Source organism: Corvus brachyrhynchos, unplaced genomic scaffold (genome assembly GCF_000691975.1).
Source record: "Corvus brachyrhynchos isolate BGI_N302 unplaced genomic scaffold, ASM69197v1 scaffold202, whole genome shotgun sequence".
In the NCBI taxonomy this organism is placed as follows: domain Eukaryota; kingdom Metazoa; phylum Chordata; class Aves; order Passeriformes; family Corvidae; genus Corvus; species Corvus brachyrhynchos.
The window spans coordinates 7,969,449-7,981,730 of record NW_008238132.1 but is presented as its reverse complement, the minus strand read 5'-3'; the positions used below and the strand labels follow the sequence as shown (position 1 = coordinate 7,981,730).

The 12,282-nt window shown below is 43.1% G+C and overlaps 1 protein-coding gene across 1 annotated transcript in view; it reads left to right on the top strand.

Annotated features, from left to right (window-relative positions):
- The window catches only part of DHRS12 (dehydrogenase/reductase 12), a 30,974-nt gene extending 20,089 nt beyond the window's left edge, over positions 1 to 10,885 (top strand). Inside the window, exons 6-10 of the mRNA XM_017733652.1 lie at positions 3,131 to 3,192; positions 3,909 to 4,013; positions 4,568 to 4,658; positions 5,973 to 6,110; positions 8,657 to 10,885. Coding sequence (XP_017589141.1) covers positions 3,131 to 3,192; positions 3,909 to 4,013; positions 4,568 to 4,658; positions 5,973 to 6,110; positions 8,657 to 8,784 — 524 coding nt within the window. The 3' untranslated portion in view covers positions 8,785 to 10,885. The remainder of the gene's footprint in view (positions 1 to 3,130; positions 3,193 to 3,908; positions 4,014 to 4,567; positions 4,659 to 5,972; positions 6,111 to 8,656) is intronic.
- The last annotated feature ends 1,397 nt before the right edge of the window (positions 10,886 to 12,282 follow it).

The following is a 12,282-nucleotide window of genomic DNA, read 5'->3' as shown; positions in this document are numbered from 1 at the left end:
AGGGGTGAAACAGGTCCATCGGCTCCGGGATGGCCGTGGCCCGACCCGGCCTGGCCCAAGCAGGGCCTGGCCGGGCCCGCTTGGCCCCCACACGGGGCCCGCAGCCACCTGTCCCAGCGCCGGAAACGAGAGAGAGTTGGGGGGGGAGTTTGCCTATTCTTAAATGTGGATCACAGAGGTGGTCACAATTTTAAGTGGCTTAGAGAATTGTCCATATTCAAACTGGCCACTGATAGGTTCTATCAGGTCCCAGAGGAAACTGTAAGCACCCCTTAGCAAGGACATCCCTTCCGGGACTATGCTTGCTAACCTATGACAGGTATGTTTTACCTTTTTAAACTAAGCTCCATGGGAGGAAGTTTCTCCTTTAACAGACAAAAATGTTTTTGCGTCAAGTAAATGTGTTAGAATGCTCAAGTACTCGCTTTGGAAAGGCTGATATCCAGTACATTGGTATTAATAATCAAGTATTGGCAAAAGGATATACTCTTTGGATGTAGCCTTGATTTCCTTAAGTAGGGGCAGAGATGAATGTAGTTTCTTCTACCAATTCAGTCTTGGTTTTCCTTGCAAAGTTTTTTTTTTACAAGAACAATTTCCTTCTTTTTTTTTTTTAAGGACTGTGGCAGGCAATGCCTTTATTTCCAGCTTCCCCCTTTTACTCAGAAGTTAATTTTTGTGTTAGTGCCTGCTGCAATACAGCTGTGCTGGACAAGGTACCTGCTGTGAGGTACACGGCTGTGCCAGGCCCTGCAGTGACCACACTGAGCATTCTCCCAAGCTGTTTGACACCATCAAACCACGGGCCAGCTTTCGCACTGATAAAAATGGGGACGTTTCAATTGATGATGATGTATTCTAACCAGCAATAAACCTTGTTAACAAAGTGTATCTGTTCTACAATTACCAATCTAAATTTCTTTTCCAGGCTGTTTTGCCTGACAGACCAGCCCAGGCAAATAAGAATGGATAATATCCAAGTATTTTTGTCAAAGGAATGAGGAGTTTGTGTTCAAACACTTATAATGGGGACAGTAGTTGGTGAAATATTTAGCAGTGGGAGAAATTAAATGCTTCAGCCTTACTGCCTGATGTGTCGTGTCTGTGTATGTTTTCAGATACTGTTGCTTACCATAGGAAGCTGTGATCAGAACTGCTCTGTTTGTGCTCTGTCTCAAAGCAAATGAGCAAGTGGTTTTTCAGGGCAAAAAGGTGGAATGCTCTGGCTTTATGGGATTTACTGAATTCTTAATAAACTTGAGGAAGAAAGGAGATGTGGGCTTTGCAGTTAGTCTGTGGTTCTAAATAAGCACATAAACTTCTGACAAGCTGCAATTGCTCTAAGCAGGATTTTTGGCATTGAACATTTCTCTTTTCCAGCTGGAAGACAAAACAAAACTCGGTTGTTAATGAGGCAACATTAGTGCATTCATCTTTGCAGCTCTTTAGAATTAACAAATCAACATGAAGTCCCTTAAAAGTGTAAATTAATCTGCAGGACGGTAAAATGCAGCATCCTCAGAGCTGGTGCATTGCAGCTCTGCCTTTAGGAGATGCAGCTTATTTAACCAAGACATGATGTTACTTTGCATTTTGAAGAATCCGCAGCCAAACAGCATTTAAACCAGGCTCTCAGCTTGTACTGAAGTGCTTTTTTTTTTTTTGGATTATTTTTTCCCACATCGCAGCAGTCTCCCCTGACAGTCAGCGGGAGTTCTTGTACCGATGATGTCATCGCTCAGTCTCCCCGCCACTACCAGGGGACACAGCCGGGCTCTCGTTATTCACTGGCAACTGCCTTTGCTCGCATTTTCTGCTGGAGACAGGCTGCTTTTACTCATCTGCTGTGCATTTGCTTTGTTTGATTTGCCAAGGTTTTAAACGTATTGTGTGTGTATGGACATAACCTCTGATTATATAGAGAAAGTGAAGACTGCTGTGACTGACAGGGGAACTGAACAGCTTGTTCACCAAGCATGTAACACGTTTGATTTTGGTACCATATTTATAAACATGCTGTATTAACTGGGTGATCTCATTGCCTGTGTGGAAGAGAGGTTGTAAAGACATGCTGAAGTCTTCATGCCTAGTGAAAAACATGGCCTCGGTGTCTAAAGGAAAAAAATGTGTTTATCACCGATAGAATTGTTGAACTAGAGACATTTGTGGAGACATGAGAGGGAAGTAGATGCAGAAACACTAGATTAAGTGGGGCTAGATTCATTTCAAATTAAATGGAATTTTTTAAAAATACATTTTAAGCAGAAAAAAAATCTCTGAAGAGATAAAACCAAAAAAAAATCTCTGTGTTGCACTCGGGTGAAACATCACTAGGTGTGTCTGTGTGTCTGAATCAGATGCACTGACAGTTGAGCAGTGTTTGGAATAACAAACTTTGCTGGTCATGGTAACAGCTGTAATGGAACACATTTGTGTGGTGTGTACCAGTCCTTGCTAAGCGAACCCGATTAAAGCAGGGAAGGACACGATTAAGTTTCCCCAAGTAATCTTAGCTCAGCCTTGGGCAGGCAACATTAATACTTCTTCCTGCAAGGATTCCTTATCTTCCATAATGATCATGCTGGGGATTTAACGGGTAGGTTTTGTGTGCAACACAAATCAAAAGTGTCAGTGTACTCTGAGTGATTTCATAGTGAGAAGGCAAAAACGGTCAAGTCTTAAGTGCATATGCAGTGCCCTAAGAACTGCAAGTATGAGGCACAGTTTCCTTCTCTTGTTCATGACCTGGCTTCTGTGTGTATATGCCTCACTCGGAGGGAAGCGGATTCCTGTTTCTTCACTGGTATCACCGTCCCCCACCCAAGGAATTCCATACCTGAGCCATTTTGCCTTCAGATTCGTGGCTGAAGGTAGTGAGCTGTTTTCTCTATAAGTACAAGAAACATAAAAGTCTGTAAAATAACCTATGCCTTTTGCTAAGTATATGGCAATCTGAACCACTACAAGTTGAGTTGGCACATTGTAGATGAAGCAGCAACAAAAAATCATTGTCAAATTCAGATCAGGTTTCAGAGATAAAGGAACTTAGGGTTTTGGGTTGTTATAGAGGGCGAAGAGAAAAAAAAGCTTTTTTTAAAAGGAAAAGTTAATGTTGGTGCCTGTGTTTTAGGAACATATATCATGACAACTGCCCTGCTGCCCCTCCTGGAAAAAGCAGCTGATGCCAGAGTGGTGAGTCTGTGATGCTGTTTAAAAAGGGTGTTTTACTATTTTTACCTTCAGGTTTGTGGCATTGTGTTAGCAATGCAGGATTACTTATAATGCTGTAAGGATCTCTAGAATCCTCTTGGATTTTGCTAACAACAACTTCCTCCTCTTAAGGCAAAGCTCCTGCCTGCTGCTCTCAACCCTTCACTGGAAATCAGAGTAAAACACTTCATTTGGGAACTTACCCTCTTAGTTTCCTTAGGGCAAGTTAGCTCCTGCAGCAGAGTGCAAAATACCTACAACAGGAGTATAGTCTTAAAAGAGCTTTACAGATCTTGGTGTGAAATTAGACAGCAGGTACATTTTTAAAAAGGAAATTTCCCAAGTTTTGTATGGCTTCTGACTAGCTTCTGTAAATGCTAAACATACAAACTGCAAACAGTGCTATACTGCTATTTTCTTTCTCTCCATTACTTTTCAAAAGGAGGAAGCACAAAATTCCTGAAATGAATTAACATCACTTTGAATTAAAATCACTTCTTAAAAAAACTTACGTATCTTCCACCTCATCTCCAGGTATGCTCTACTCACGAGCATAGCATAATGCAAAGAGTATGCAGGGGAATCCTGCTCCATAGGGACTTCCATCTATGGCCTGAAGACTACATTGCATGCATGAGTGCATCTGTGGGGAGTTCCTGGTTTTGCTTTTCATTCGTTTTTCATTCATTTCATTACAGATAACTGTCTCTTCTGGGGGCATGCTAGTTCAAAAATTAAACGTATCTGACTTGCAGTCGGGAAATGGGCCATTTGATGGAACTATGGTGTATGCACAGAACAAGGTACAGTCCATGGGATTGAAAACAAAGCCCGGCTCTTCCTTGCTAGGCAGCTCATACCATCTGCTTTGCAAAAAGCCTGTTGTTCACTGTTGCTTTCTCATTGCATCCAACCCATATGGAGATGCACAGGCAATAATCTTCAGGAGTGTGATGGCATGCCCTTAGGGGTGCATACATCTTGCATGAAGGAGAGCGTGGCTAGACTTTCATTCGATATGAGAGAAGTCCCAAGGGGGAACACTGTCTTTAGCTGATGAACCCTGTCTGTCTCCTTAGTTCTTGCCCACAGTCTGCAGAAAGTAGACGTGGTCAGTAAAAGCACTGCAGCTGCTTTAAAAGTAAACTTGTGGCCAGGGTATGGATGGCAATGACTGTGGAAGTCTCTGCTGAAATTATCCAATAAATCCAGTCAGGATGAGAAGGGTATATTTCTGCTGTACATGAAATACCCTGGTATTTATGGCACATTTGATGTAGTTTATTTCCCTGGGAACTAATTTGGTGGACAGGCTGTTGAACTCGGTGCTAGTGTGGCTCTTACTGCTCTATCCTAGAGACAGCAAGTTGTCCTGACAGAACAGTGGGCAAAGGCTCACAGAAACATCCATTTCTCCGTAATGCACCCTGGCTGGGCAGACACTCCAGGTAACATCTGCCTCACACTCTGACAATATTTTTTTCTTTTCAGGATTAGTTTAAAAGCAAAGAGGAATGAAACTTCCTACTATATTTTTTCAACAGGTGCAGTAATTTCTTTTCTCTAAACTGCTGCTTGAAGTAGTTTTATATCCCCTTGGTGGCTCTATTCTGCGCAGTGTCTGCTAGCTGTGTATATCTAGAGAATAATAATGGGCAGTGAACCCTTCCAGCCCTGCACAAATGCACAGCAGAGACACATAGTTCTTTAAGGTAACCTCCAAGTTACATTTGTAGTGGGACTGTTAAACACACAGATGGAGCTTCTGCCTCTGTAAGTACCAGCATGCAGACATTGGGAATTTGTGAGGGCGTGTAGGAGAATGCACCACTGTGCAAGCCCTGTTCCTGTACTCTCCCCCTAAACGTTTACTGCTGTTGAGCAGCAGTTTGGCCATTCAGCCCTTTGTCAGAGCTGCAGCTGTTCTTCAGTGACTGTGCCTCAGCAGGTGGGCCAGCATCAGTCATGCAGTATGCATGTTGCATTCCCCAGTGTTACCAGCCCCCAGTGCCCAAGCTTGGGATGCAGAATAGCAGTTCCATCTCTAGGTGTCCTATAGGAATGCAGTTTCCAACATTTGCTTCTGACGACAGAAGCATTTACCCTGTCTACTTTATGCTTGAAAATAGCCCTTTCCAACTTAAAATTCTGGTATTTCTTTTTCTTTAAAATACATTTATTTTTGCACTTCCTTTGTGGATTTCAAACCTAATGAACCATAAAGTTATCCCACCTACAAGTTCAAAGACTCTCCAACCCCCAAAAATAAACACCTATAGTAGATGGGCCTACAGTCATCACCTATTGGACAAAATTAAATGAAAACAGAGTTTAGACAGGATGTGTGCAGTTTTTAAATACAGTGCTGAAACTGGTTTCCTAAAACTGGTGAGAAAATAGGAGCTAAATATCCCATTAAATATCTGGTTTTTGGAATTGGTGTTTCCCCTGAGTTTGTCATCTTTACAGTTCAGAATGGAATTGGCACGAGAAGCTCTTACAGATCCTGTCGTCAGTTTTGTCCCTGTAATTTGACCCAAACAAACAAGTGGTGGATCATCTGGCAGCTTAGTGCTATTCTCCCACAAACCATCCTACTCCCAGATAGGGGAAAATACTCATTTTCTTCCATAAGCTCCAGAGATACCTTCTCTCCTTCCTACACACAAAATGGCAATTTGAAGCTGTTCTGTTTTTTGGGGGTTTTTTGTATCAAAAAAGCCTTGCATGGCAGGCCACCATTCCACTGTTATCCTTTCCAGCCGTGAGGTCGTCCATGCCCGATTTCTACGAGAGGATGAGGAACTCGCTGCGCACGGAGGCCCAGGGAGCTGACACCGTCCTGTGGCTGGCAGTGTCAGCTGAAGCAACAAAGCTGCCCAGTGGCTTGTTCTTCCAGGGTAAGGAGGCAGTGTCTCTCACTGGAGATCCCTAGCCTGCCTGAGCTTAGGATCCCTGTCTGGCCTGGAAGGGGATGAAGGCTGCACCAGGCAGCTTGTTCAAAGGATAAAGCATTTCTCAAAGTCGTTTCAAGTCTAAAGGCTCGACTGAACGTTGTGCTTTTGTCCTCTGAAGTGGCTGATAGAGACTTCAAAGCATTTCTTTAGGGAGGGTTGGGGATTTTTGTAATGAAAATGGCTGCATGTGGGACTGTGCCAAGGGAAGGTGAATCACAGCAGTCAAACAGCATCTTTTATGATGCCAGGAAGTGAGCATCTTTCTCACAGAGCGCTGGGAGTTGGCTTTGCTATGACAGGTTCTTCTTCCTACTGTTCCATGCTAGCTAAAACTGCCAATTCCCCCTTTCTCTAACACTGGGCAGACACTTGAGCACAGTGGCATTTTTGGCACTGTTAGCTTAGCGGATGGAAAAGTAGGACAGAGCCTTTCTTTTCTCCCAAGCAAATGACAGGCATCTTTGTAGGAGCAGCTGGAAGCAGGGATGCCTCAGTGGTGATGCAGGTCAGTCCAGAAAGAGAAAACTCAGGGTAATTGCTTACAGAAGCTCAGTACTTCTGTTGGATGTGGCACTCAAATCCTGATCCACTGAATTTCTGTATGCAGAATGCAGGAAGCTCAGACTTTTCCACATTTGGGTTGACTTTGTCCCTTCTGTCCCACAGACAGTCACACAGGGTTGGCTGACAGATACTTAAACGGACACTTTTCATGTCAGCATGTGGTCCATGTGGAAACCCCACATCCCAGCTGGTCAGCCGTCTTTGTAGAACCAGGCTTTGCCTTTCTCTTACTCCGATCACTTTCTTCTGGTCCTAAGGCTTCTGCTCAGTCATTCTTTCTGTTTCTTTCATAATTCCACCAGGCTCTTGCCTTTGGCCTTTGTCTACCCCCAGCTTTGGTAAACAGAGAACATGCTCTGGCTCTTTAGCTAAAGCTATTGACTTTTGAGAGCTTTGGTCCTGGCATGACTGCTCTTAAAGCTGCAGGAGAAGTTCTGAGTATGTGTCCTGTGCTTATCAAGTAGTGGTGAGGTAATTTATTTCTTGCTCCTACTGCCTTTTGGAAGCCACAGCTTAACATGGGCACTCTTCAGGCCCTTTCAGTAAAGGGTTTGGGGTGCAGGAGCACTTCACCACAAACCCCATGCTTCTGGTCCTGGACAGCAATTCCAAATCAGTCACAGTTTCCCTCCATTTTCTACATTCTCTTTTACTGTTCCTTCTGAGAACAAACCAAAGCCAGCTTTTTTTTTTCTGAGAAAGAAATAAAGGGAAGTGAGAACATGACTAGTACTACCAGAATTCTCTGCATCTGCTAAAATATATAAAAAATGTTTAACAGAGACCTGCTTTCCAAAGACTAGAAGCATCTTCTCTACGATGCTGAACTTGGCTTTCACACCTAGTTCCCAAACTTTAGCACAGGCTACTGCAAGCACTATGGCTAGGTGGGAAGCAGTTCATAATCAACAATGGAGAAGGGAATGTTCCTCTGCATGTTTCTCTCTCCTCAGTTTTCCATGAGCAGAAGCTATGTGGTGTGTGCAGTCAATTAAACACTTGCTCTTAAGAGAGCAAGTATCTCTGCTCTCCTGGGAAGCCCTGTGGCAGCCTGATAGGTTTTCAGGGAAATCTGCTGCCCAGGGTTGCAACAACTTGCTCTTTTTGTCTCAGCTGGCTGCTGTGGAAGTTGGGCTCACTGAACAGACTTAACAGTGCTGCACCAGTGCTCTGACTGTTGTTCCACACACTTCTGACAGCATTGTCATAAGGCTCCCGGGCTCTAGATACCATGTTTTTGGAGGGGAAAATCCCTTAGAGTGGATGGTGGTAACAGCTGTATTTACAAAGTGAGTGACAGGCATGAGATTTGGAAAACCAAGCAAAGCATCAAACTGAGCAAACTTGGATATGTGTCACTTATGGCGATTGAGCAATAAGCCCAAATTCCTTTGCATTTAGAATTTAACCATTGTTTCCAAGGATGAAAGTAAGCATTTTAAGATTGAAAATAATCCTAACTACCAAGTCCCAGTTGGGGATCTGCACAGTACTAGAAACATTATCCAGGAGGCAAGAAAAAATGTTGTTTCAAGTGCAAAAGCATCCTCTGGCTGCAGCAACAAACTCCAGCTATTGCTCTTTGCCTGCAGTTGTTGCACTAGTGACAGGCATAACCTCACAAGGAAGCCTTCCTTTTCCTATACTGTCCCTAGCTGCAAATGGGTGCTTGCTCTACAGGTCATGCTGTGCTACAGTAAAATCACTCTAGTTCCAAAATACAAGTGGAATTAGTTTAATTTTTGGTTTAGAAGATATGCTTAACTAGCCTTATTTACAGGTACCTAGCAGGTAAGTTTCCTGGCTTCAGGACCATGAGGTGTGTTTGAGCAGTATAGAACCCATCAGGAAAACCTCTTTTCTGCTAGAAGAGAGTTAAATGTACCCATAAGGGTTGGTGTTTCTTTTCTTTTCTTTTCTTCCAGACAGGCAACCAGTCCCTACACACCTACCCCTGGCATACACCCACAGTCCCCCAGAGGATGAAGAGAAACTAATGCAGATGCTGGAAGAGTTCTCCCAGAAGTTTAAATCTGTTTCTCCAGGAACTTAGTGTCTCTGCTGACACAGTGTCACCACAAATCTTCTAATTACACAGTAACCTGCTGTTGAGGGGAAATAGGATTCCATAGGCCTGCTAAAAATGAATTGGGTTCACGTGTTTTCATTATGAGGTGGTAGAGTGGCACCTGTGTAATTTTTATTCTGCTGTCGAGTCTCTCCCATTGTGAATATGCAGCTGCTGCCTCAAAACACACTAAGGTTGTATCCTTTGGACTGGAAGAAAAATTGAGAGGCATTAAAATAAACCCCAAGACTTTGTAAAGTTACCTAGAAAAATTTAAAACACTTTGCATAGAGAAATGCAGAGGAGTGTACCTTCAGTAGCCTTTGTGAAGGACTTCAGGAAAGAAGTGGGAATGCTTTAAACAACTTTTAACTGCTGTATTTAACAGGTTGGTGGCTTCTTTCACTGCATGAAGGTGATTTGGCTCACACATGGTAACTGGGAATGCAGAAACTCTCACAGAGCCTGCTTAGTTTAAAGGGAATGATTCCTCACATCCTTCAGTTTCTATAAATTAGTGCTGGTATGCAGAAGTGATCTGCTTCCTCATGTTTAAACAGCAAGAATTTAGGAACACTGCCAAATGCCTTCCACATTACTTTATGGAGCCAGGGCTAAATATTATCCCATTTATGTCAAAATATCATGAAGTAGGAGGTTTCAACACAATACACCCAGACATGGCTGGATCCAGTGGAGAAATGGCTGCATGACTGTAGGCATGAAAAGAAACAACAACATGCTAAGCTGTACCTGCTTGCCATTTCTGTGAGAGATTAAAGGGAGTTTCTTTATCGTTATGAATGGATTAAGAGGGGAAGGGAACACTGGCAGGGCACAGGTTTTAGAGGAGAATCCACCTCCTGATGAGAGGATTTTGTCTGGATCTGTTTACTTCCAGACACAGAGGACAGGATTCATCTTACCTGATCTGTGGACATTTGAATTACTCACTGAGTTTCTCACTGTAAATTGGTAGAGGAAAAAATGGGCTTTTTCACAGCAATTTACTGGATCTAGTTTAAGAAACACCACCTACAGTGCTGCATCTTTCTAATAGTGCTGAAGACAATCAGCTCAGATTAAGATATTTTGGTGGGATTCATTCATCTTAATTATTTCAGATTTACTGCAAAGCCAAGACTATTGTTAACAAAGGTAACACCTTTTCTCCTGAACTGAGTGTGTTTATTAACCAACTGCCTCCAGATCTCGGCCTCGCTGCTGCACTGTTTCACATGTGGCTCACACCAGTGTGGTAGGACAAAGGACCTAAACACAAATATAACACAGATGTTCGTGAGCTCTGCAGTGACTGGGGGCTAAAGGCTGCTGATGGACAGAGGAGAATTCCTTATGTCTGCTTTATGTAATTTAGTTTCCTCCTGGCTGATGCTATTTCCTCATTATTCAAAGGCCTCCTATTAAATATCAGTTTGAGAAAAAACTGCTTTTTCAGCCTATTGTCAATCTCCTTGGAAATAAAGACTTTGCTGTCAGAGGGGCCCTGAGAAAAATTTTCCTGTGATAAGCAGTGCTGAGTGAGACAAGTCAAGCTGTCACAGCTCCTCCTGAAGAGGCTGGGTCAGCATTCAAACTATTGCCTCATTTATAAACTTAACTCCTTCTTGCACTCCAGTGAAAGAAAACAACAGCAAGGCTTGTACAGAGGTTTATTTCCTGCAAGTCTGTGGTTCCAACTGTTAAATACAGTTACCCAAAACAAGAGCATGGCTGGAAGCCTATATAGTAACTACATTTCTTATAGCAATAGCTGCAAGGCTAATAAAAATATATGCATTATTTAATATTTACGTCAATTTGCTTCTCAGCTCTGCAGTACAGAAGAAAAGTTTGATGACTGGTATTTAAATAGTTCATAAAAGTAAAAAAAGTGCACTATCTATATATATTTAACACATTTTAGTCCACATTCTGCAGTAGTGTATTTGAATAGCCTATAATTTTCATTTTGCTTTAAAATCCCAGCTTTAAAATGAAGCCAAAGTTAAGAAAACTGCTTTAATCAAAGTTTGGTCACAGTGTCAAAGAGCAACATGCTATGGTTTAAGAGCACTTGTGATTTAAAAAGAATTAAACCACAGGAGAAGCAATTAGAAACAAAGTCCAGAGTCTCACACACTTTGGTATTATGGTCCTGCTGACACTTTATTTCAGCCCGATTCCACGACAGCAAACATGGCATGTGGCTGCAAGCCAGTGAGGGGATTTGCGTTAATGCAGTTCAGAATGACTCGTACCTTCATGTAAGGGAATACACTTACAGAATCACAGATTATGCTGAGTCAGAAGGGACCCACAAGGATCATTGAGTCCATCTCCTGGCCCTGCACAGGACACCCCAAGAGTCACACCATGTGCCTGAGAGCATTGTCCAAACACTTCTTGAACCCTGTCAGGCTTGGTGCTGTGACCACTTCCCTGGGGAGCCTGTTCCAGTGCCCAGCCACCCTCTGGGTGAAGAACTTTTTTGTAGTATCCAACCTAAACCTCCCCTGACACAACCTCAGGCCATTCCATCCAACCAAACCCTCCCCTGACACAACCTCAGGCCATTCCCTTGGGTCCTGTCACTGGTCACCACCTCCTCTTCCCCTCACAAGGAAGTTGTAACTGCAGTGAGGTCTCCCCTCAGTCTCCTTTTCCACTTTTAAAACTTAGAAGCAAAATAAAACCGGTATCCAGTCACAGATGACCAGAAAATGAAGGTGGCACAGGTCCTTGCTAAGCAGTGCATGCTGGAAACTTGAGAGCACACCTGGTTCATGGGAATGGAATGACAAGCATAGCAGCAGCTCTTGCCACCCTTTCCTGTCCATGCCCTGCCCAACACTTCTTGTGGCAGCCTTGAGGCTTCTACGACTCTGACCTCATTCTGATGGCTTCACATTTTTCTTCATTTTGTGAAGTCACCTAGTTGGGAAGGTTTTTTTCTCACGGATTTTGCACAGGAGTGTAGCACCACAGAGCTCATGTGGAGTCGGTCATTTGCCTACATCCTTTTGGAAAGGCACAGCCCATCATCAGTGCAGTGGGACTGACTCATTGATGCAGAGGCCACTGCAACTTCTCATCTTGGATGAAAATTTTAGGAGGTCAATGTAACAAGTATCAAACAATTTTGTAAACTGCATTTCCTCTTTTCTGGGTCATCTTTATTTGTTTAAAAAAACTCCAACAAACTAAATCAACCTGCTATTGATTAAAGGTGTAAAAAATTACTTGTTGTTTGCCTTTGAATGGGGGCTTTCCCATACCTCACTATTACCTCACTATTTTGGAGTAAATTACAAATACCAACTTGGCATTTGCAGTAACACATGCTCCAGCTTCTGTGTTCCACTCACTGGGAATAAGGTGTGAGTAGGGCCACTCCTTCCTGTTAAATAAGGCTCAGGTGGGATGTTGAACATGCAGTGCCTGGGCTCAAAGAAGGGAGTTCTGCTATATCCTTCATTGAGC